This window comes from Amaranthus tricolor, chromosome 9 (genome assembly GCF_026212465.1).
Source record: "Amaranthus tricolor cultivar Red isolate AtriRed21 chromosome 9, ASM2621246v1, whole genome shotgun sequence".
Lineage (NCBI taxonomy): Eukaryota > Viridiplantae > Streptophyta > Magnoliopsida > Caryophyllales > Amaranthaceae > Amaranthus > Amaranthus tricolor.
Window position 1 is genome coordinate 9,855,117 of NC_080055.1, and position 26,339 is coordinate 9,881,455.

The 26,339-nt window shown below is 28.0% G+C and overlaps 1 protein-coding gene across 2 annotated transcripts; it reads left to right on the top strand.

Annotated features, from left to right (window-relative positions):
• The first annotated feature begins 3,953 nt into the window (after nt 1-3,953).
• LOC130823118 (protein indeterminate-domain 5, chloroplastic) lies at nt 3,954-20,415 on the top strand. 2 transcript variants are annotated; one of them, XM_057687736.1, is made up of 4 exons: nt 3,954-4,666; nt 5,439-5,838; nt 14,247-15,517; nt 19,980-20,415. In XM_057687736.1, the coding sequence occupies exons 1-3, from the start codon at nt 4,432-4,434 to the stop codon at nt 15,457-15,459; spliced, it is 1,848 nt and encodes a 615-aa protein (XP_057543719.1). In that variant the 5' UTR covers nt 3,954-4,431; the 3' UTR covers nt 15,460-15,517; nt 19,980-20,415. The 2 variants fall into 2 exon arrangements, with proteins under 2 accessions (XP_057543719.1, XP_057543718.1); XM_057687735.1 differs by having other exon boundaries at nt 3,955-4,672.
• Nucleotides 20,416-26,339: the final 5,924 nt, after the last annotated feature.

A 26,339-nucleotide genomic window follows, 5' to 3' on the forward strand; every position in this document is an offset into this window, starting at 1 on the left:
TAGCTAAAATGCAAATCAATTAGTGATTATTACTTTGTTACTTTTACTTGTTTGACTGTAAATTAAAATTAAAGTTTTATCATTTTTCATATAATTTGATTAAAAATAGTTAAATAAACATTAACCATTGAAAAATAGTTAAATAAACATTGACCATTGATTATTAACTCTAAATATATAAAACCATGTATGTATAAAATTTAATTTATTAAAATTTCTATTACTTTATTAGATTAACTAAATAAGATAAGATGATTGAATATGAGTCGATCATACCTCTATGTTAAAAATCGATTCAGGTTTATAGCATTTCGATTAAAAGTTCGTTTGGATTAAGTCGGTTTTAGCCGGATCAAGTTTGATTTTGATCATGATTCGGGTTGGGTATGACTCGGGTCGGTCTCTATTAGGTTCGGGTGATCTCGGTTAATAAAAATCAATCGCAGTTCGGGTTAGATTTTACGATTTTCGACTGTAAATCGGTTCGGGCGCAAACTTCTGTTCGGGTAATGTCGGTTCGATAAACCTAAAAAGAAACATATTTTCGGGTTGGTTAACTTTCGGATTTTCGAATCCTGTCACATTTGAACAGTTCTAGTGCAAATTAAGTGTATCAATTCCTAAACAAAAACACAAATATTTATAAAATTATTTAAATTCACTAAAACCAAAAAAATATACATCTATAGAGCCATTTGATTTTATGGCCCGCCATATTTCGTGCCATTCAATTTTTAAAAAATTCGAAGAGTGCCTACGTTATTGGAAATAACTTTGTAATAGTATATATAATTCAATTTTAAAAAAATTAGAAGAGTACCTAATCCCAAATCTAGAATTATTGGGTCAAAATAAATTGAACCCAATATCTTAAAATTAGGATTGAGTTTTTCTAGTATTTTGAACCCATAATCATACCAAATTAATTAAATCTAGCGAGCCCTTATTAAAATTGGTCTAAATAAATTTAAATATTAATTAATAATAATAGTTTGATAGAAAAAGCCTAACAATAATTCTAATATTAGTTCAAAAATAATGAAAAGTGAAGAGAGTTAAGAAAGAAGTAGTAGTGATAGCATATTTAGTTATTTACCATGGGAGCAAGGGAGAGTAGGATTGATGTAAGGTGAGTTTGTCGGGAAGTGTTTGGGAGGTCTGCAATTGCCCTCAAGTGGACCCCACCCAGCCCCCTTAGCCGCGTAACGACACTGTATGGTGCGTGAACAAGAAGAGCATCCAACAACACTACCCCTCCTTATCTCATTCTTACTTTCTCTCTCCTATACCTTCATTTCTTTTTTCAATTTTTGTTTAATAGAGTATATAACATATTTTTGTACGATTACCATTAGATAAAGGGGATGTTTGACAAATAACTGATAGCTGATTATATTGGCTCATTTAACCAGCTGATTTTATTTACTAGTTTGACCAACTAATTCTGAACCTACTATCATAAGCAGCTTGTTCAAAAACAGCTTATCCACAACAATAAGTTATTTCAACCAACTAATTTATCAAACACTAGCATTAGCTGGTTTGACCATCCAACCCTCTATTTATATCAAAATAAGTTAAAATTGTCAAATAAATTATATTACCAAACACCTAGTAAATTTTTTCTTATAGAATTAGTTGTTTCAAATGATATCAAAGCTCAATATGAAGAAATGTTGTAGATTGATATCATCCTTTCCTCATCTATATTGATAAAATAATATGTATCAACATTAAGGACTATCTTGAATTTACACTTGTACCTCAAGACACTTATCAGAAGGAGTGTGATAGAATATACTCTCTTCGTTTCTTAATGTTTTTTCTGTTTTGAATATTCTATTTTAGAGAGAAAATTTTGATTAAGATTTTTAAGACATATATAGATGATAAAATATATCCATGAGAGATCTCGTTAGATTCGTCTTAATATATACTTTTTTATTATATATTTTTTATAATTGTTTATGATGCGTATTTAGAGATATTAAGACTCAATTTATTTTAAAAACTGTGTGAAAAGTAGACGGGAAGAACATTAGGAAACGAAGGGAGTATAACTTATGAGGTAACAACATGGTTGTTTATGATCCTAAGCAAGGTAGACATTTGTCTGAGGCCCAGAGCTAGAAAAGAGAATACTTCAATTCAGTAATGTCGTCATGTATGACGTAAAATGCTGCTAGTAAAATTATAACCTTACTTTTTTCAAATACCCATTAAAAACAGAAATCAACCCTCTATAAAAATGAGCAAATCTTTCATTTTGTCTAGGGTTCATAAATTATCAGGAATGACACTAGGCAACAAATATTAGCTCTAGATTTTGCTTAAGTTCGTTCCTTAACATGTTATTAGAAGTCAAAATGATGAAAGATCACGAGTTTGAATTCTATCAACCCCTCATTTACAGTAGAATATTTAGTGTGATGTATAAGGAAAGCGTGTATTGCATACACACTTTGATTCCAAAAAGCTCTTATATAAAAAGGCATGATAAAAGCTTATAATTAACATATTATGGAGCTAAAATCTAAGTTTTTAAATTTATTAATTAGTTAAGTTGGTTGCTTTACATTTAAAATTTTTCTAAAAAAATTTATTATATTCCTAAATTCAATGCAAAAGTCATCAATAATAGTTTTCTCATGTAGGTCTTGTATATTAGGAAATAAATCTTTGTAATTATTGTAGTCTGTGATCTAGTGTAACTGTATGTAATTAAGAGAACACATGGTATGCATGCGTCTATAAAAGAAATTTAAAATTTTTATTAACATTCAGTTAAGGATTGATTTTGTGTAAGATATGATAATTAAAGTGTTTTCTAATTGTGTTAATGAGATGGTCTAAGCTAGTTCCAACAAATTTCATAGGAAGATGATATATATATATATATATATATATATATATATATATATATATATATATATATATATATATATATATATATATATATATATATATATATATATATATATATATATATATATATATATATATATATATATATATATATATATATATATATATTAGTTTTAAATAACTTTTAATTTGATGATGTATTTATTTTAATCTTTATAATTGAATCTTTCTAACTGTTACAATTAATATAATTATTTGTAATATGTAGAAATATATCATAAAATTTGACAAACATACAATGTTAAATTAAGTGACAAATTACAATTTTTGGAGGTGAAACTATTTCTTTTATCAATTATCATAGTGTGGCACGTGTAACTTCGTATGGAGTTATCCATAACCATAAGGATACCTATGTCTATGTGTGAACAAAATCACAAAATTAATTGACAAAATGAGGAAAATAATTATATTTATGTACTAAATAGGTATACTATCAAAAAAGTGTCATTTTCTTTTAGAAATGGAGATGCATCAAAGGGTGAACAATAATTCATATAATTTCTTTCCAAGCTATTATAATTATTAATTGTTTAGGCTCGTAACTAATTTGACATTTTTTTAGTTTCTTTAATTAATGAGATCATTTTACAATGAGATGGACTCATATAAAATTAGCTAATTTTTTTAATTAATCACTTTAAAATTATAGCTGATTATTTTTAACACATTAAATGTAAATTAAATCCATATATGAAGTATAATATATAGCTACATATATATTCATTTTAAATTTATCAAAAACTCAAAAAAAATTTGAAGTTATAATCCTTATAAAAGAAGATAAGTATTAATAGTGACATTTTATTATTTCCAACCCACAAACCAAAATTTCCATCATTTTTATTTTTAGAGGAAATTTCCATCATTTTAAAGGCAAGTGGAATAGTTAGCTCATTAGCTAGCAATAAAAAAATAAGCATTTTTATAAAAATTTATAATATAAAAAAATATTATTTTTTTTAAAAAAATAAATGTTTCATGGGTTGATTCTATCCTCTTTATGCATCCATTCTTATACATTCTTTTTCTCATTAAATAAAAAAAAGTTCCTCTCATGTTTCTCTCTCTACATTCTCCTTTCTCTACTTTTCTTTATTATCACTAAAATCTCTATCCATCTCTCTTTCTCTCTCATCACCTAAAACATACTCTCAAATCTCCCTTCCCCCATTTGAAGTTTTAGGGTTTCCTCATTAATCAAACTCCATTAAAGCTCAAAATCCCTCATTTTAAGGGTTGTTTGGATTGCTATACAAATCCATAAAGAGTGAATAAATTTTGCATGTGGGGTTGATAGATTTAATTCACCCTATACTCTCACCACCCACCCATCACCAAGATTATAAATTAGATTCTCTTCAAACAAGTCCTTACACAAGAGTTAGTCCATACAACAAAAACTACAACAGAGAAAAACCAAACAATCCCCTAAATTTTTTTCATTTTTTTTTATTTTAATTCCTTCTCTTCCTAGAATTGAAAATAAAAATAAAGATAAATTTAATGGCAGCTTCATCTTCTTCTTCAGCCTTCTATGGTGGCAAAGAAGGCAGTGACGCAATGAAAATCAATTATAATCCATACTCACATCAACAACCACTACAACCACCGTTACAACCACCACCACCACAACAACAACATTCATCCGCCGTGCCACCGCCACCACCGCCTTTGTCTTCATCAGCACCACCTTCTAATCCTCAAAACAAAAAGAAGAGAAGTCTTCCTGGAACTCCAAGCAAGTGTTAGCTCCTCAAACCCCCAATTTCTGTTTTTCTTTATTCAAATAAATATTTTTGTTCTTCCTCTCTATTACATATAACTATTTTATATATATATATATATATATATATATATATATATATATATATAGATGTCTTCAAGTGGGTTTTTTTGTCTATTCTCTTTATATTTTTTATAGATTAAAGAATTTTTTTGAAAAGAAAACCCTAATTTGTGGAAGCTTAATGACAAAGAAGATGATAGAAAAAAAAAAAAATTTTGGACATGGATTTTTCTTCTCTCTTTTGTTCATTTCTGCAAAGGCGTTTCCTCAAACTAAATGGATTTATATGTACATATATACATACAAATATATGTTGTTTTACCTACTATATCTTGACAATGAAGAGAAAACTCTTTGAAAATAGATGATGTATTTGTAATTTTGGATTTTTTTTCACTCTTTCTATTAGCTAAATATATAACACCAAAAAAATAATTCATTTATTTATATACCTTTGGGGTTTCAATCATCATGATAGTCGAGTTCGTTTTGTATGAGACTGTCTCTTCAAGAGACAGACTCATACAACCATGGCCAATTTTTTATGATCAATTTAACACAATAAATATACATGAATCAATCAAATAGTGATGTTCTCACTACAAGACCGTTTTATTTAAGAATTTGTGATGTTTTAAATTAGTTTAATAAAAGTATATTATTATTATTATTATTATTATTATTATTATTAATAATATTAGATAATTTGATGAATGATGATCAGATCCAGATGCAGAAGTGATAGCTCTATCACCAAAAACATTAATGGCAACAAACCGTTTTATATGTGAAGTATGCAACAAAGGATTTCAAAGAGAACAAAATCTTCAACTTCATAGAAGAGGTCATAATTTACCATGGAAATTGAAACAAAAAACAAACAAAGATCAAGTTAAGAAGAAAGTTTATTTATGCCCTGAAACTACTTGTGTCCATCATGACCCGGCCCGAGCCCTGGGTGATCTGACCGGAATCAAAAAACATTACTCGCGTAAGCATGGGGAGAAGAAGTTTAAGTGCGAGAAATGTAGCAAACGTTACGCTGTTCAATCGGATTGGAAAGCTCATTCTAAGACTTGTGGTACTCGCGAATATCGTTGCGATTGTGGCACCCTTTTCTCTAGGTAACAATCATCTTTATCATTTTTTGTTATTATTATTATTATTAATTATTATTATAATTATTATTAATATTTCATAAAATATATATACTCCCTTTTATTCACTATTATTGTTCTATTTGATTTTTGCTTGTTTGTCAATACACATATTTAATCGTAAAATATTTCAAATTATTCTAGATTAACAATTATAAAATATTAATTTTAATAAAAATTTCATCAAAACGAATCAAATAAGATTCTAGTTGACTATGTTTTAATTTATAGATTGAGAATAGAATAAAAATTAAGAGTAATTAATGAATATTGTCAAAAATCAAATAAGCAATAATAGTGAATAGGAAAGAATATATGATATAGTGAGACTAGAATTATTAATAAAGCTTTAATGATTAAGTTATTTTTATTTTGTCTAATCAAAATAATTGTCCAATAAAATGATTATGTGTGTTTAAAAATAGGCTACTTTTTCAACTTTGATTGATCAAAATTGACTAGGTTTGACTTCGAAAGTGAAATGTGGGTTATAAATGAACGCATATAATTGATTTGATACTTAATTGGGGTGTTTATAGATTTATTTTTATTATTAGTAATCAAAATAATAATTTTCCAATTTAATAATATATTATAAGACTATAAATATCAATTTATATTTTTAGTTAGAGTTGAATTTTTACGTGATTAAAAGAATTTCCGCTTAAAGAATTACCTGTGTCTTGCAAACATTAGGATTAGACTACTTTTCAACTAACTGAAATTGACTAAGTTTGATCTTGGAAGTAAAATGTGGGTTATAAATATATGGCCATTGTTCATTTATACTTCAGGTTATTTAGAATGTTAATTTTATTATTATTCAACTAATATAATTTTCTCCATCATCCCAAAATAAAAGGCCACCTAAATAATTTTTTAAATAATAATTTACCGTCCTTGACTTTATTTGATAAAAATTGACAAGCTCAACTTTGGATGTAAAATGTGAATTAAATGAATCTACATTGTCGAATTGATAATTAATTTCGGTTATAATTAGTTTTAATTTTCTTACTTTCTCCATCTCAAAATGTGGATTAAATGTATAAAATAAATATATGTATTACAAATTATTTTAAAAAGTATATATTAAAATTCTACATTAGACCAATCTAATAAGATCTCCAATAAATAAATTTTAACTTTAATATATCTTTAAAAAACCATTTTTAATTTTTATATCCATATATAAAATATTTTAAACTTACCTACAAATAAAAACATAAGAAGTAAGATTACTTTCTTTGACTCTAATGGGTTGAAAAAGACTAATTTTAACTTTAAAATGAAATGTGAGTAGTAAATAAATCCACATTATTGATTTGATACTTTGGGTTATATATTTTAACTTTAATATGTATATATAGTGTATATTGTGTTTTACTCCATTTCCTCCAATTGGTTTTATTATATTTTTAGACAGCCTCATAGATTTCGCTATATTTTTATTTTTGTTTATAATTCACATTTTTTTAAATTCTAATTTACAATTATTTTTTCATCCTATTTATATATTTTTTTTCCACAATTATACTTATTATTATTTTCTTTGTTTGTTTAAATTTTATCGTTTTAGTAAATGTTATATGAAAAAAGGGAGTAGTGTTCAAGTGTGCGTGTGTGTAATGTGAATATGTATGAGTTATAGGATTCTGTGCTTAACTTGTTTGTTGGAGCATTTGTTTTGTTTTTGGGTTATAATTAGAAGTCCTAAGGAGTAAGAATTATAGTATTTGGAAAAAATGCAGGTACTTATTTGACAATATATATATGATGAATTTCTAGTAGTTTTCTTGAGAAAATAAAAATGGCTGCTGATAAATCTTTTTTTTTTTTTTTCTGTTTTTTCTCCACTTTTTCCTCACTGAATTTCTGGGTCAGGCTGTTTGAAAGTAAATAAGCAGTACTAACAACCAGAAAGAAAACAGAAAGAAAAAAAAAGAGAGAAGAAAACGTCACCACGTGAATCCATCCACGAGTCATTTTTTTGATACTGCCATTGCATATATACTAGTCAGCACCACTACTTTTAAGATAAACTCTTTCGCAACCAGATTATCGTCCAAGGCTTCAAAAGATTTAGTTTTCAAACAATAATTTTTTTTAAGTATAAGATTGATATTAATTTGAATTAAATTTAGATTAATTATATTTTTGTCAAGTAACAATTTCTTAAATATCTCAAATTGTTAATTAAAAATATAAATTGTTGATTTTAATTAATAAATTCAAATAAAAAAGAATCAAATAAAATCTCACTTAATTATGTTCTATGTTAGAGTATATAACATTTTCTGGAGTCTCAACTATTAGCTTAAGCTTTTTGGTTAAGTTGGTTCCTTCACATTCTAACTTAAGATAAAAAAATAAAATACAAATTAATAGTGATCAATAAATAGTATCAGAAAATCAAATAAAACAATAATAGTGAATAGGAAAGAGTATGAGTTATTAGTGTTTTTAATAAATTAATTAAAATATCAACAACAAAACCAAAAGGAGTATTATATTATTTATTAATCTTTTAATTTTTAGAAGCCATTTTAATCACGGAAAATATATCAGTTTGGTTTTGGTTCGGATATGGTAATGAATGAAAAATTATGGTGTTTGATTTCCTAAATAATAAGTTATTAATTTTTAACATTGACTAAATAGCACAAAAATACAATTTGTTCAACAAATTTAAAGAGATATTATAATTATGAAATATAAAAAATAACATAAATTATTTAAAATTGTTTATGGTATGTGATTCTATCTACTTAATATTAAATTTGTTTCATCACATATCATATGAGTGTTCAGTCCACTCCTGATACATCATAATTTTAATTATCAGTTTAAATTTATTATTATTTTATTTTGCTTTCATTTTTTATAGAACTTGAATAAAATTATGAGGTATTAATGTACAGTTAATTAATTTAGACAGAAACAAAAGAGGAATGAATCTTTACTGATCATGACAACAATGTGTAGGAACAAAAACATCGCTGGGAATACTCTATTGTTAAATGATATTCTGATCCCTCGCGTCAAATTAAGTTCCAGTTTAAATATATTGTTTAAGTTGGAAATAAATAATATTTTAATATGATGATTTTTTGAATTTATTTTGTTTGTGAAAAATGAAATAAAACTGAGTAAAATTTTTAAAAATATTGGAATGAATGATACCATTATAGCATAATTTTTATGAATATTTTCCTAATTATTATACTAAACGTTGTTAACTATTCAGTTTCAGTGGATTTGCTAGTCCATACAAAAACACTATATAGTTAAAATAAAATATTCTAAACAATATATATATATATATATATATATATATATATATATATATATATATATATATATATATATATATATATATATATATAGTAAATTGAATAGAACAATGTAGGTTACTCACTTAAAAATAAAACATGTTTTAATTTTTTTTCAATATATAGTGTAAATATATTAATTTTTAAAATTTTTATAAAATTAAAGATACTAGTAGTTATAAATAAATATTGATATTTGTTAAGTGCCAATTCAAAATACTAATATAGAGTGAGTTGAAACACTTATCTCTACGCGTAACTCATTTGTCATTATTTTGTGTTATAAAAGTATCATAAAATTCAATTTTAATAATCTTTTTAATAAATAACACGAGCCAAAACTTAAATATGCACGAGTTTAAATTTCTATGTATTTAATTTATATTTTGAGAGGTACTTTTAACAAGTAAAAAAAAAAAAACATTGTAAAATACATACATATACATTAATCTGGTTGTTGTAATCTTTTAGTACTATAAAATATATAAAATATATTTCAATATTTATAATATTGTTTTGATCAAATAACCTGAATTATAACATGGAAAAGCATAAATTACCTAATAATAAATGATGAGTGTTGAGAAATGTAACAATTAAAAAAAGGGATAGTAAATTAGTAATATTGTTGGAGGGCATCGAAAACCACGCCATTGGCGAAGACCATGGGGTTTAAAATGTGGCTCCCTATTCACGTGTTGCAAAGAGAGAAAGAGAAAGGTGGTTACTAAATTTGTTGTGTTATGGGTTGGCTAGATGTGATCAGATTCAGCTCTGCCTCTTTTTGCAGGTATTACCCTTTTCTATCATAACCTTACCATCTTCCTTTTTTTTTTTTTTTTTTTTTATAAATTTTAGGTGTTTGAAATAGATTCGATAATTTAATATTTATTCGATCTTATAACTAAATTTTAATTTATTTGATCCCACATCAAAAATAAATTAGCAATTATGTATATAAAAATCAACATAAAGACAAAATCTGATAATAAACTAACTCGAAAAATCTTTCTAGAAATCAACCTAATAACCCGAATGAATAGCTAAACTACTCACAAATGACAAGGCTTATGGTGGGCTAACAGAGAGAAAGTTTGAATTTGGGGAATTTTGAGTTACTGTTTTTAGGTAGCCTTTGTAAAAGGGTAAAATGACGCCTACTATGGTACGGTACGGTTAAAATAGACAGTTCACAAGTCCCTCCTCACTTTGATCATCCATATTCATCTTCGTCACCTTATCATACTTCCTATGTATTATGTAACATTGAATTTGTTACGTATTTTCTGTTAATTTTGATTTGTTATTTTTTTTTAGTTATGACTTCACTTTTTCTTTATTCTTATTAATATACTAATTTTAATTTTATTTACATCCACGAGTACATATTTTAATTATCTTAATTATCTTGACTTAATTTTTCTATAATAACCAAACATTAAAATAACAAAGTAATTTTATGTTCTTGCATTATTGCAATTTCCATAGAATGTTTTAGTATTTACTTAAACAAGAGTCTTTTAAATATTTAGAAAGTACTGTAAACATCTTTAAATAGCATTGACGTTATTAAACTATAACAAATTAGCAAAGCAAGTAGTTTAAAATTTTAACGAAAACCAGTTCCAAAAAAAAAAAAATTAATTTTAGAAATACTTAAATAATATAACATTTTCATTTTTTACGTCATTGATAAAAATAAACTAAAATTATAAGTAGTTGAATTTTTTTGAATTAAGAGATTACAAACTGTTCACTTTACTCATATTTTTAAAACACCCTCTATTTTTAAGCGCCTCTCTGAAGTAATATTACTCCACAATTTTGTGCGATCACCAGATCGATAAATTTTATTAACATTAACATTATTTAATGTGAAATATTATGTTATATGTTGGGATAGTGGTAAATAAGTGTGACAAGAGAGTAAATGTTAGGTAGCTAGCTATAGTTGTAGGGAAGTTGGACTGAAAACTGTATAGTATTCAATAACTGAATGGTGATATAGCTAGGACTACTCTTTGATTGATTTCTTTTCACCATAATGCAAATATTCTCTACTTGCATTTATTATTGGGTCAGTTCATAAATTGGTAATCTTTTGTTGATTCATTATATTATTATTATTATTATTATTATTATTATTATTATTATTATTATAAACTCTGTTTCTGGTTTTTTCTTACTTGAATTTATTGTTCTGAACTTTTCTTATCACCCTCATCTCAAGTTCCCTGAACCTAACTGTGTTGTGAGCCCATATGTTATGTTCCTTCATTGTGCACATTTTTTGTAAATCAACAAAATAAAATAAAAAAATCTTTACCTTTTATTTACCATTATGCATGTAATAATAAAAAACACATTGTTAATTATTTAGCTGAAAATAAATTATGCGTCGAATATTTTTAAATAATCTCATAAATTGATTGTATATATATGTCTTCGCTGAAAATGAGCCAATCTAATGAAACAGTGGTAAAAAAGAACTACATTAAATTTTATGGTTATTAATTATTAATAGTTACAGGAAATTGACTTGTATTTAATTTATATAATTTAATATTATTCTTTCTTTGAAAACGTAAACATTTAATTATACTTTATTGTTTTACCATTTAATCTTTCTTAAAAAATTAAAATTATTATATAAAATATTAATTATTTTTCAATTTCTAGATTAGCTTCTTTTGAAAATTTAAAATTATTGATAATAAAGAGAAATATCTATTACCCTTAATTATTACCTTTAAATTAATCAGCTTACTTGTGTTTCTTGTGAACAACGTCTTAATTTGCCATAATATTAAAGTTTCTTTCATTGATCACTCCTTGTGTAAATTAATCAACTTGTGTTTTTCTTGTGAACAACTTTATTAAATAGCTGTCATAATTATATTAACATTTAGGATTGATAAGAAAATATGTACACTAATGCCTACTCATGCCTCTCCATTTATAGTGCAAGGGATTTTTATAATTTTTTGGAATTAAGATCAACAAATAAATAAATTTAAGTAAAACAATTGACATAAAAATAAAGTACAACATAAATTATATGGAAAATCATAAAATTTTAGTGGCTTGGTTAAAAAGGACTTAGTTATTTAAGCTGGCAACAAAACCATTTGGAAATTTAAATGATAATGAAAAATTAAATTTCATAGTAAACTAGAGAATTTCTACAGTTAACAGGAGAGAGAAAATTAATCATTCTAATAAGCAGTGGAAAGTTAACTCTAGTCACAAGAATTAAAGAAAAAATCCTTAACCATTATCTAACCTTTAATTCTTTATCACGAAATATTATGTGAAAATCAAACACTAAAAAACCCTATAGAATTAATTATTATGATTTGTTCATTCTTAATTAATTTTTAGAAACATACAACAAATTTTAATACGTAACTTGATATGCTATAACAGACTATTTGGTTAACTATACGGTAGTGATAAAACTTTAATCATAAAAAAAACTTTTTTGTTCATAAATTTTCATTACAACCTAATATTACATTTTCAAATAATAATATATTGGAATGAATTTTGTGATGAAAATGAGATTATAGAACGAGAACAAGTATGAACATTTAACTTGTTAAAAGATATTCTTATCAAAAATACATTAACTTTTCATTATCATTCACATCATTTAATACCGACTATCAAACAGGCATATAGTGTAAAATATTGGGCAATTGTTAAGATGTGAATACGTCATATTAAAAAAAAACTATCTTAACGAATTTATTAGTATATCGTAATGCCTTCACAATTTAGTTTTATTAGAATATAAATTATAAATGGACTTGATTATTTGTCTATTTTATGATCATTTAAAATTTTACTTGCAAATTTGATTAAGACAAATTTTAATAGACTTTGACCAGTCTCTTTAGAAGCTAGAATTTGGAATCTTGAAATTAGGTAGCGGTTAGTATTAGAAAAGAAGGTAAATGTTAATAGAACCTCAATCTAGGCACTCAAAATCACAAAGGATGACACTTATATGAACCACATGTATTAGTAGTACTATGTATAGTCACATGTGATGGTAAGTTACCATGCTCACTACTTTACTTCTAGAAAATATAGACTATAGTACATTTAATTTTGTTACATTTTATTAAAAATATCACAATTAACTTACTTTAATTTCTTATAAAATATTATTGTATAAAATCATATATTTTCTCCTCGTCTTTTCCACCAACTTACATCTTACAATCAATGGCTCTTTAGTCTTCATTTCTATCAATATTCTCCTTCATCCACTTAATTTATTTTTTCTATTTTTTGAGATTAAGACTCTGACATTATTATTATTATTATTATTGACCCCAAACAAGTTTTTGAAAAATGTCAATTTACTCATTAATTAATATAATTTATACCGTACTCATCTTAGTTTTGTTATAATTTTGTTTTTAAGTTGAATTTAATTTTGCTAAACTAAAATGAAATTATCAAAATAAAATTATTTTTTCGAGTTGAACCGTATAATTTTTAGTTATTAGTTTTAATGGATTAAACTTATATCTAAAAATTTGATTTTTTTTCTATTAGACTTTTATTTTAAAGAAAAAACAATATGAAAGGTAAGTTATTAGAAGAATAAAGATATTGTTAAGTTAAAGCTAAGTTATTAGAAGAATTAAAGATATTGTTAAGTTAATAGAAGAATTGAGTGAATTTATTATATAGGGCAGTCTACTATTTTTGTTACAAGGTATTAGCTATTGTACTTTCTATGACCAAGGAAATTAAGACTCAACTCTCTTTGTTATCTATTATTATTGTACTCATTTGTATGATTTAATTCAACTTGTTTTGTATGAAGTCGTCTTAGACATTATAAGACGGGTCCATATAATTAATTCATTTATCTAATTAATCACTTTAAATTGTAAATAATCACTTTAATAGACTAAATGTATATGGGTAAGCTCAATAGTGATAGTTTTACCATCAGACCGCTTTATTTAAGAATTTGCAATTATAATGTTAATTGATTTTTGTTTTTATTTTCTTTTGATGTAATAGGAGGGACAGCTTCATAACTCACAGAGCATTTTGTGATGCACTAGCTCAAGAGACTGCAAGACATCCAACAAACATAAGCACATTAGGAAGCCACTTATTTGGACCTTCTTCAGCTCTTGGTGGTGTTACTACTACTAACAATAACATGGGTTTAGGTGTTGGACTTTCCCATCAACTTCCCCACCATCTTCCACCATCGTTTTCCGATCAAATGACATCCGACATCCTCCGCCTTGGCGGTGGTGGTCGAGGTGTCGGGTCAGGTCAATTCGACCATCTCCTTGGTGGGTCCCCTTTCCGGCAACAATCCAACATGCATCAGCAAAATCCGGGCAGCTTTTATTTGTCTGACCAATCTGGTGGGCCCAACCATTTTGGTAATAGTAATGGTTCAAATACTAATACTAATGATCAAGACTCTCAGTCTCAAAATGCTAGTGGTGGTATCTTCTCCAACAAGTTATTCCCCGGGCAGCTGCCCGATCTAGGGTTTTTCTCTAATAATACCAATAATAGTGATCAAAACACCAACACAATCACCACCACTAGTTCTACTGGTGGTGGTTTGTTTTCCCCAACGGGAAGTAACAGTCTTTTTGGTGGGCCCCAAGGTGGGAGCCTTTCATCGCTCTACACCACAGGGTCCACCCTACAAGGTAGTAGTCCCCACATGTCTGCCACTGCGCTCCTTCAGAAGGCAGCACAAATGGGGTCCTCAACCTCTAACAACAATGCTAGTGCCTCTGCCTTACTGAAAGGACTGGAGGCGAAACCATCGGCTCCACCACAATCAGGTCCGGCCCCGCCTCCAACAAGTATCGGAGGCGGAGCGTACGGAGGTTTGTTTGGAGAAAATGAACAAAATAACCTACATGAATTACTCATAAGGGATAACATAATGAACACCTCATTCTTTGGAGGAGATCATCATCAAACAGGAGGAAGTGGGGATCACCATAATAGTAACTATGGAGGTTTTAACCCGAATAAAACCGGGCTTGGAGTCGGGTCATCGGATAGATTGACAAGAGATTTTCTTGGTGTGGGAGAGATAGTAAGGAGTATGAGTGGTGGAGGATTTAATGCAAATTCACAAAGTATGAATAATAGTGCAGCAAATAATAATAATAATTCAGCTAATACAAATACTAATGTGAATAATTCTGTACCTTCAAATACTCAAGCTTTTGGTGGTAATGGGAATAATTTTTAACCCGTTTGGAAAATCAAGGGGATAAAAGCTTTTTTTTACAGCAGAAAAACAAGTACAGGTATGTCCAAAAAATCTTCTTTAATTTTTACTGTTTTAATTGGTTAAAAGTTTGCATGTGGATTATTAGGAGTAATTAAATTTTCATAAACTACTATTATATGTTGTGTATTTTACCTGTTCTACTTCAGCTATAAGTGTATCCAAGAAAAATTTTGGTACTTTTATTTAGTTAGTAACAAATTTTGCTTTATTAAAAACTAAACTACTTTTATAAGAAACTGTTTTTCGGTAAAAAACCTCAAATAAAATGTTTATATTTTCATAATATTTATTAGATAAATTATTTAATTTAATCTATTATAAAACGCAACTCTTATATGTATCAGGATCCTCTCCATTACTTTTCTCTAATACCCATATTAGGATTTTAACACCTATTTTAGAATAAAAAATAATATATCAAAATTCCATCTATTAAAACTCTATCAAGCAATTATAACCATTAAGTTGAGTAATTTATTCTCTATTATATTTGAAGTAATAAAAAGGATCCTAACTCCTTTTATATATGATTAGATCTGTCTGATGCAACAATTTGGGTTAAAAGTAGCCATATAAATAATTGTCACATGGTAGAGAAGAGGAGAACCTATATTATTATTAGGGTGAAGATCACTCATAACTACCTTCTAAAATTACTAAAGTGTAATATATATATATATATATATATATATATATATATATATATATATATATATATATATATATATATATATATATATATATATATATATATATATATATATATATATATTTATATATATAGTGTTTTTGGCCGAAAGTATAGTTTATATAGTGTATTTGGCCAATAAATTAATTAACTCTATGTTAATAAATGAAAGTACTACTTGCATTGTTGTTCAGCTTGTTAATTTCTATCAACATAAAAATGATGAAATGTCCTAAATTCTGATGATCCATCTAAATATATTTTTGATATAATTATTATATGTAAATTTTATTTTTATTAGGTGTTCCTTATTTTGAAATCCTTTATTTTAAAACAGAACTCTTACACTTTGAAAAAGCATTAAAAGGGAAAAATTGGAAGAATGCAGGTAGTAAAAAGCAGTTAAGTAGAATTTTAACCTGCAGGAAAATAATTTGAAGATAAAAAAATTAGGATAACCGGAAAAATTTAGTACACAAAAATCTAAAAAATAAAAGTATAAAATTCAAACTCAAGTTAATTACAAAATAACAACAATATCCTACTCAAGTAGCTAATATATTGTATTGGGTTTGAAAAGTTTGGAAAAAAGTTAATTTTGAGAAGGTATCGTATCAAAGCCGTCTCATTAATTTTGAGGCCTTTTGTCATATTATAGATCATCACAATTCAAGAAAAAAAAAAAAAAAATCAAAACTACTACTATTTGAGTAATTCCTTTTAGTATTTAAAACTTACTATTCCAGCTAGCTGTTCTATAAGAACTTTTTGTAAATAAAAGTGAGATTTTGAAAAATAATAACATAGTAGAAGTCTTTACATAATGTTTATAGATTTTAAAACAACAATAATATTTGTTTCTTAATTACGTACTTAGTTATCTCGTGTAAAATGATATATAAGTGTTTACGATAATTAATTTAAACAATAAATTAAATAAATATAAAATAGATATTTGAGCCCCTCCTATAATAAAACCCTGTGCTATATATCATTTTACATTATGTAAATCGAAGGCCATGCAATGTATATGCCCCAAGCTATTAGTAAACCAAATTAATTAAGCATATATTAAGAAATAGTGCATCATACTCAGAAAAAAATTCTAACTTTGGATTATATATATATATATATATATATATATATATATATATATATATATATATATATATATATATATATATATATATATATATATATATAAAATGTCCATTAAGAATCAATAATAATTATCTGATCATGACTGTCCAAAGGGTGGTCACTAACTTTTTTGGGGGTAGGAAGGAAGAGGTGTGGGCTATAGATTTCTTTGTTTTTTCTCTTGTTTTTTGTCCCTTGGTTTTGTTGGTTTGTTTGATTTCCTTTATTTTTATTCTCTTTGTTTTTTATTTTTAAAATTTTCTGGTGTCAATTTTTTTTTTTGGGGGAAGAGTCACGGGTGATGGGAATATTATTCATCATTTAACAATATTTTTAACTTTACTCTAAATTTTAAGTATATGGACGTAGATTTTACTTCATTTTTAGGAATTTATTTATTTTTTTCTTTGAGTATAATCTTAGCTTGAACTAGGCTTAGTAACTAGAAATTAATTGTCCTAAATTTTAACACGATCCAAATTAACACCATCAAACTAAATTGGATTAACATGCATATATAATCAAAGACATAAAAAGCCTAAAATTATGACTCTAAATTATATTTTATTTAATATTTAAATAATATTCGAATTAAACTTACTTATATATAGAATATTCATCATGATATATATTAACTTATACATTATTAGATATTAATGATGATATTATATCCCCTCTTTAAATACTTTTATTCATTTAATAATTAATATTATTTGTTAATTACATTTTTTTAGTTTGTAAAGATTATTAATAAATATTCCTTGTCGGTTTATTTTATTGGCATTTTTTGACTTTTATACAATTTATTAGTGTTGCATGCTTTGATTTCTTCAACAAAAAATATAATCACGAGAAACATTGATATCTGTGTTTTAAAAAGTGTTGCTAACTAAAAAGAAATAGTGTAAGTAGTTTTTGAGGGAAAAGGTACGATAATTAGATAAAAGAATATATATTAAGCTAATTTGGTTACCTCAAATTTCAACATTAATGAAAGGCCAACAAGAATAAAACTCTATGATTTTTTGAATTTTCATCATAAAATTTAAAAAGTTCTCACATATATAAATTATATAGTATTATAATACACTTAATAAGACAGTGAAAATAGCAATTATAAATTAAATAAATTTAATTTTTTCATTTTATTATACTTGCTATATTTTTCTTATTTAATCTAAGTATTTATGAATGGGCAAAGAGATGCTCTTTCGATCTTTAGACTCAAGGGAACATGTAACATCTTCATGGTCCCGTTGAATAGTATTTGAACATCACATTTCATATTTGGAGTGTTCATTAGCCAGTGTGCATGAGGCATCATATATTTGTATATCCATCTTCTTGTCTATTACAGTTTCTTGTCCTCTTTAATTATTATTTTACCAATTATAGACAAACAGTTTTGAATTTTATTTCAATAAAAATGTTCCCCTCTTTTTATTGTTACTATATAGTTTTCATTGTCCCTTTTAATTAATCACTTCACAAAGTTATGTAGATTTAATTTGGTGTTGGTGACCTACAAATTTTTACTTACTTTCTTATAATAATATTAATTTTTATTAATCATGAATAAAATCAATTAGAAAGGTTTTTGATTAGAATAATACCAACTTTGTTTATAGTATGTTATTTGACGAAAAACAATTTAAATTAGTGATTAAACAAAAGTTAGTATTATTTTAAACTACCTCCTATCCACCCCTTTAGTCCCTTTAGTATTTTCACACTTATCGAGGTTTTAACGTTTTAAATCTCTAATTATTTTTAATTAAAAACTATAAGAAGTTGATATTAATAGTTCCTATATTGAGACGAATCAAACAAGATTCCACATGAGTATGTTTTAACTTATATATTAAGAATAAAATACAAATTAAGAGTGCTAAGTGAATAGTTACAAAAAAAAATGAGACTAATGGATAGAATAGGAGGAGTAATAAACACCCCTAAGTTGGTATTATTCATAATAAAGACGGTAATTATTCCTAAAATAATACAAAACAAATAACAAACATATTTTACATGGGGTGAATTCAGGATACTATTATAACATGAGATGGACATTAGCTTTACATGTATGTAGAATCGAATCAACTCGAATAAAATTTAATAATAAAATTAAGAATTTTAATTAAATAACTCTGGTTTGGGGCCTGAATTCCCTCTATTCTACTAATAGGGAATACATGTTATATATAACCTAGCTATTAAAGTATAAAACATATTTTAGGTCCTCAATCAAAAGCTTTAGCTAACGGTTGAGGCTTCAAAATATGTTATATACTCTAACATGTTAAGAAACCAACTCAATTATAAATTTAAGCTTATGATTAAAGCCCCAAGATATGCTGTATACTCTAACACACGCCCTTATACAAGAGACCATTGGACTAGAAATGCACATGTGCATGCGCACATGCAATGAATATTCCACTTTAACTGAAAGGCGGTTGAGATTCGAACTCCTGACCTCTTGTCATGTTGATCACTTCTTATACCATGTAAAGAAACCAATTCAACCAAAAGCTTTTGCTTATGATTGTAACCCCAAGATATATTATATACTTTAACACCAGTATAGAAAAAATGAGACATAATTATATTAGGTACACTTATTTAATTAATCTCTGATTTTGTAATGCAGGAATTAGGTTTTGTTTAAGAAAACATTTGTGCGTCAAAGTAAAAGAGCTAGTTCAAAATTTGTAGATCAATGGTTTTGTTTGCTGACCACCAGAAAATCAGAGTTTGATGACTAGATAGACTACTAAAGGTTGATGTTGAGGCTATATGATGATGCAAAGAGAAAGGTTGATCGACCGAGCAATCGATTTTCCAATCGTGTAGAATCGATAAATTTCTAGTTTTATAGATTAGACTTCATATGTTACATAAATCATGCATGGTTATGGTAATGTGAATGAAAAATTCAAAAGTTAGTAGTGTAAGTAGAAGAGGATCAGTAGAGTTTCTTCTAGTTCACAAGAGATTTTTGCTCTCAAATCCAAATTAAGTACTTTGAATATAACTTTTATTTGCTTATTTATTTGGTATAATATTGGATGTCTCATTTTAATAGCTTATCTTAGCTTGTTAGACTTTAATTAATTTAGTCCTTGGGGTGTTCGGTAAAATTGCCTTTAGGGTGATTTTTAGTTTATTTTGACAGAAATAGACGATGAGGTAGTCAAATCATTTGATGTTTGTGCATGTTTAGTATATTAGCTAGTTGAATCAACTTGTTACAAATTAGTTATTTTGACAAATTGCAACTAGCAGCGTGTTCAAAATTGGTATTAAATAAGTCATTCCAGCAATTCACCTATCAACTATCAGCCATATATTAGTTGTTTGCCAAACACCTATCAATTACTAAATACAAGGCACTGCAGCGACAAGCAATGACTACTCGGTGAACATTTGGAAAAGTTGAAAAGTTGAAAAAGAGATCTTTCCTTGATAAAAACTTGATGGAACAAACACAAGCTATGAGAAGTTTCCTTGTACATGAGAAGTTTCCTTGTGACATGTAGAAATTGCTAGGCATAACTTCTAAAGTGCTCGGATTTTTTTTCTTGAATTGCGTTCTTAGAGATTTAATGCAAACCCCGTACCATTTGAATGACAAGTTCACAAAACAAAAGTTATTTGTGTTTGAATTAATTCAATGGTGAAAAATAATAGAAATAGTTGATCTCTCTTAAGTTTCCTTTATGATGTGTTTGGATAAAGGAAATTCTACATAGTAAGCACCAACTATAGGGAAAGGCGAATGGTAGCAATTTTTAATTTTTTTTCCACAAAATAGCACTCAACTCTTTGAAAAGTCACTACAGTAACATTATAATGCAAAAAACGTTATGTAGCCGTTAAATGGTGAAATGACACAAATACCCATATTAAATCACAACTTTCCTCCTCTTTCTTCCTGTATTTAATGAAGATCATCTTCTTCATTTTGAATTCCATCAACATCCTGTCACTTTCATCTTCTACAACGAAAATCTCTGTGAATTGTGCGTGTTCATCAACGAAAATCTTCTTCATTTTAATGTTTATCTTGTTTGTCAACTGTAATCATAGCCATTCTTAAGTATGTTTTCTTGCCTCTGTTTCGTTTGATCATTTAGGGTTTTGGTAGCTTCAGTAACTCTTTGTTTTTTGTTATAGAATGGAGGAACGAGTGGTGCTTAGGTTTAAATGGAAGTATATTGAATAAGATTTAACTGATTATGATAAAGATAGAGAGACCCTTTTAGACTTGATTTTAAATTGGAAAAGTGATTGCATTAAAGCAGGAAAGGAAATGCCTTTACAACCCAGGTTTTATTACATGCATAACAATGAGGTTCAATGGCTTGATTGGGATGATGACTTGTTTAAGATGTTTGCGAAATTCCCTACTGAGAAAATGATAGTTATTTTTGTTGTGGAGGTTGAAGAGGAAACAAAATTGACAAACTCTGTTAGGAGTCTTAAGAAGTTGCAGGAGTCAAATAATTCGCAGCCTGTGAATGATAAACTTACTGATCAATAACCAATTGAACTGTCTATATAACTGACCCCACACCTGTTCAGCAAGAAATTGAGCATGATAACCACTAAGAACAGCCCATTGCCCCTGATAACCCCCCACAGTCCCAACTGTCCCAAAACTATCCTGAGATACAATAAACCAAATCCATCTCATTTCGTAGCAAGTTACCTATTAGGAAGATTCCTAGGTTTGATGTCCCAACAACCAAGGAACCTGCTTTACCAGAATATAATGAGGAACAACATGATGTTGGAGTTATGAATGCAACAGAGTACAAGTGGAATGATATGGAATGTGTGTCTTCACCTGTGAAGTCACCTAAAGGTAAAAAGGGTAAGCATAAACAGTCACCCTTGAAAGTTAAGCCTTTGATGATGAAAGCACCCACTAAAAAATTACAACGCACTACAACCAAAAGAAAGGGTGTCTGTGTTAAGGTAACACAAGAGGCAGTGAAACATGCACCAAAAGGTAAGGTTAGTAGGAAGAGAGCTAGAGTTAGTCAACAATGTATGGAGGATGTACCTAATGATTCTGCTGATGATGATTATAATCCATCATCCACTAATTCTTCTAATGATGATGATGGTGGGTGTATTGATAATGATCTATCTGTTGTTGATGGTGGTGATATAAAGTATGTGAATGATGATTATCAGGCTTATGAGGATCCAATATGTGCTAACCCTTTGGGTGAAGATGCTGATGATGTAAATTACATATAGAGAGTTTTCAAAAATGGTCAAATGTATGTTGATCAGAAATGGGGCAACATTAAATTAGCTCATTGGCAGATTTTTACTGAAAAAAAGCACTTGAGGGATGTTGTGAGAGACTATGCTATTTAGTCAGAGTTTGAATACTATCAAGTGTATGGACATTAATTGCAACTAGAGACTTCATGCTAGTAGACTTTCAGATGGCATAACATGGGCAATCAAAAAAAATTGACAACCCGGAACACACTTGCAGAGGAATTGATGCTCATAACAGTTTGGTGACAGTGAAATGGGCTGCCAATAAATTGATGGAGGACATCAGGACAAACAATGACATATCTAGAAAGGCATTAAATGAGCTTATGGAAGCAAGATATAGGGTCCTTGGAAACAATGACATTAGGGCAAACAAGTACTGTTTTCAAGTTGAGAATAATGGCATTGAAAGAAATAAATGGAAGTTATGATGAAAGTTACTCCTTTTTGTGCATGGCATAGGGAAGAGTCAATTAAGAGGCTCTTTGACTTTTAGTAGTATTTTCATTTCATTTAGTGCATATGTTAGTGGTTTGATTGGAGGATGTATAAGCTTTATAAGTGTTGATGGTGCACACCTTAAAGTCCAATATGGAGGCACTTTATTGTCAGCAATTGCATTAGATGACAATAATTAGCTTTTTCCAGTTGCATGGGCTATAGTATCAGGTGAAGATCAAGAGACTTGGAAGTTTTTTGTATGGCATTTGAAGAACTTGTTGAAAGACAGTGGGAGGGGTGACAAGTGGACCATTATTTCTGATAGACAAAAGGTATTGCTGCACACTTGAACATATTCCTTTACTTGTTTGTACAAGAGTTCAAACACTCATTTCTGATTCTAGAACATGTAAGGCATACAAATTTGGAGATGGTTTTTAGGAAGTGAGGGATGGTAAGTCTATCTTACCAATGAGTTTAATTGATAGGACATGTCTTTGTAATGCTTGGAAAATCACAGACATTCCTTGTAAACATGTTGTGAGGGCCATGCTTCATTCAAGTCAAGATCCACTCAAGTTTTGTAATGAGTGGTACAGTTGTAAGAGGTACAAAGAGGCTTACTCACAAACCATTAGGACCATACCAGACACAGAACACTGGACAAAAATGCAAGGTAGTGTGATCAAGCTTCCTCCATTGAAGAGATCTATTGGAAGACCTGCTAGAAATAGGAGAAGGGCAGCTAATGAGGAAAGAAAGGGGAAAAGGTCATCAACTGTCAAATGCAGTAGGTGCAAGGATTATTGGCATAATGTGAAAACATATAAGGGAGGCTTAACAGCTAAGGAAAAGAAGAAGAAGAAATCAACTGCCACTACCTCTTCACAAACAATTGAACCTAAAGGAAGGAGTAGACTAATAATAAGGGCATACTCTTCACAGCCAATTACAAGGGCATAAACATGTTGATGCTGCCATCCTTTTGTTTAGCATGAAGTAGTAAATTTTTTTTGGATAATCATGGGTTGTATGATATAGGATAGTATGATTATCATATTTTGGATGTTGTAGTTAGTAGGCTTTGGAAAATAGTATGTTAACTCTATTTTGGATGTAGTTCTTTTGAACTACTATGTTGTAATCAGTAAGCTATGAACTTATGCTTTTGGATGTAATCATGAATCTATGAAAGCAGTACTCAGTATCTTATGCTTTGGAAAAGAGTATCTTATGAACTACTATCTTTTGCTTTGGAAAACAGCAATCAGTAAGCTATGAAATACAGATGAAGAATTTCTAGAAAATGATTTCATAATAGTGCTTCCATTTCAACAAAGTACATTACAATAGGAAGTACTTCCATTTCAGCAAATAATATTTCATTAATCAAATAAACAACAAAAGACCAATAACAATCATAATCTTCATCATCTTCTGTAATTGCCTGATTTTGCTTCCTTTGGACCATCAACTCTGTTTCGATTTAGGTAGAGATTTCTCCTCCATATGCTTCACACATCAACCTTTGTCTTCCATATCTGGTCAAATCGTCTTCCTTCGCTAAGCTAAAAAAGGAACATGCTTTACATTTGTAATACAACCTCAATGGGTTAGCACTCGAATTTGAAACCCTAACTTCCAAAATCCATCCTTGTTGGCCATTGCTAAACCTGTATCTAACAGCATTAATCTCTTTGATGTCCATGTTTGTCGCCATTATTGGAGATCTTGAAGAAATTCTTGAGTGTATGGAAGTTGAGGACGTGGTTTATGGTTATGTTGGAAGAAGAAAATTAATGGCAGAGCACGAAGACATTGAAAGGAAGAGGAAGGAGATATTGTCTTTTATTGAAATTAAACAAGGGTATTTGTGTCATTTCACCATTTAACGGCTACATAACGTTTTTTGCATCATAATGTTACTGTAGTGACTTTTAAAACAGTTGAGTGCTATTTTGTGGAAAAAATTTTAAGAATTGCTACCACTCGCCTTTCCTTATAGTTGGTGCTTGCCATATAGAATTTTCCAAGGAAAATAAAGGGAAAGGAAGGGGAGGGATTAAGAAGGATGAATGATCCCTTATTTAAATAACAAAAAGAGATAGGGGGATTTGGAGGAAAGAGGTTTGGTGGAAAAACATGATCAAATTTTGTTCACAATTCAATCTCTCCTTAAGTGGAAAGATCACTCATTTTCCTTCCTTTTCCCTTTCCCTTCTAAACAAACAAGGTGCACTCCTAATTTACTATCTGATTTAGTGTTTATGTTTGAGTTTTGAAAGAAATTAGATTTTGAACTTTTGTCGAAAGTTTAGAGAACGAATTTCAATTATATCTCTTATTGAGTTTTTTTCTCTTAATAACATCTAAGTAATATTCTAAACTCCATGTAGTTATTACACAAAAATAATCTTGTTTGCAATTAAGAGCATTTAGTTTTATACGTGCAAGACTAGTTAAGAGGACACCCTCCTTAAATTACGTGATTTAATGAAGTAAATAATTGTACAAATTACCAACTGTAGAAGTGGGTTTATATCAGAGATCTAACATACACCTTTTCTTATTTGCTTTAACTACAACAAGTCAAAAAGAAGGAGTTGTTACTCCAAAAAGAAGAAAAGAAGAGACTATAACATAAACAAAGATGTTATATAAATTTAACTTCATAAAATCAACTAAATACATTGCATAGAAGATCACTTTAAAAGTTTTGGAAAATAGTTTTGTCTAAATGGAAAGAATAAAGAAAAAAACTTAAATAAATTATTTGACCCAAAAAACGATCTAAACATCCTTTAAAACTAGCAAAATCAACTTTAAAATCTAGGCAGAAAAAATAAAATAAATAAAGAATTACAACTTGAGAGCTCATAAGGTCTCTAATTCAAGCTTTATCCATACACAAATCTCATCAAGTTCAGGAAACATACAACTTAAGTATGATCACACCCCTATGGTGGCCCCAAGGCCTTAAACCACAGGAACTAAAAACCTTAAAGGGGTACATTTACCTAGCTAAGGTGTCACGACCAATCACTCTACTCGCGCGTAGGTTCACGGTTCTAAAAAAATGATTCTCAAGTATCTTAAATATTCACAAATTAAGTAGGTATAAAATAACTTGACAAACCAAACTAAATAAATTACATATATAATTAATAAAATATTAAAATTCCAATTTTGAAAGTCAAAATCAAAATATATAATCTAAAATGAATGCTTTATGAGGTTATATCAATGATCAAACAAGATGAGAATAACATGC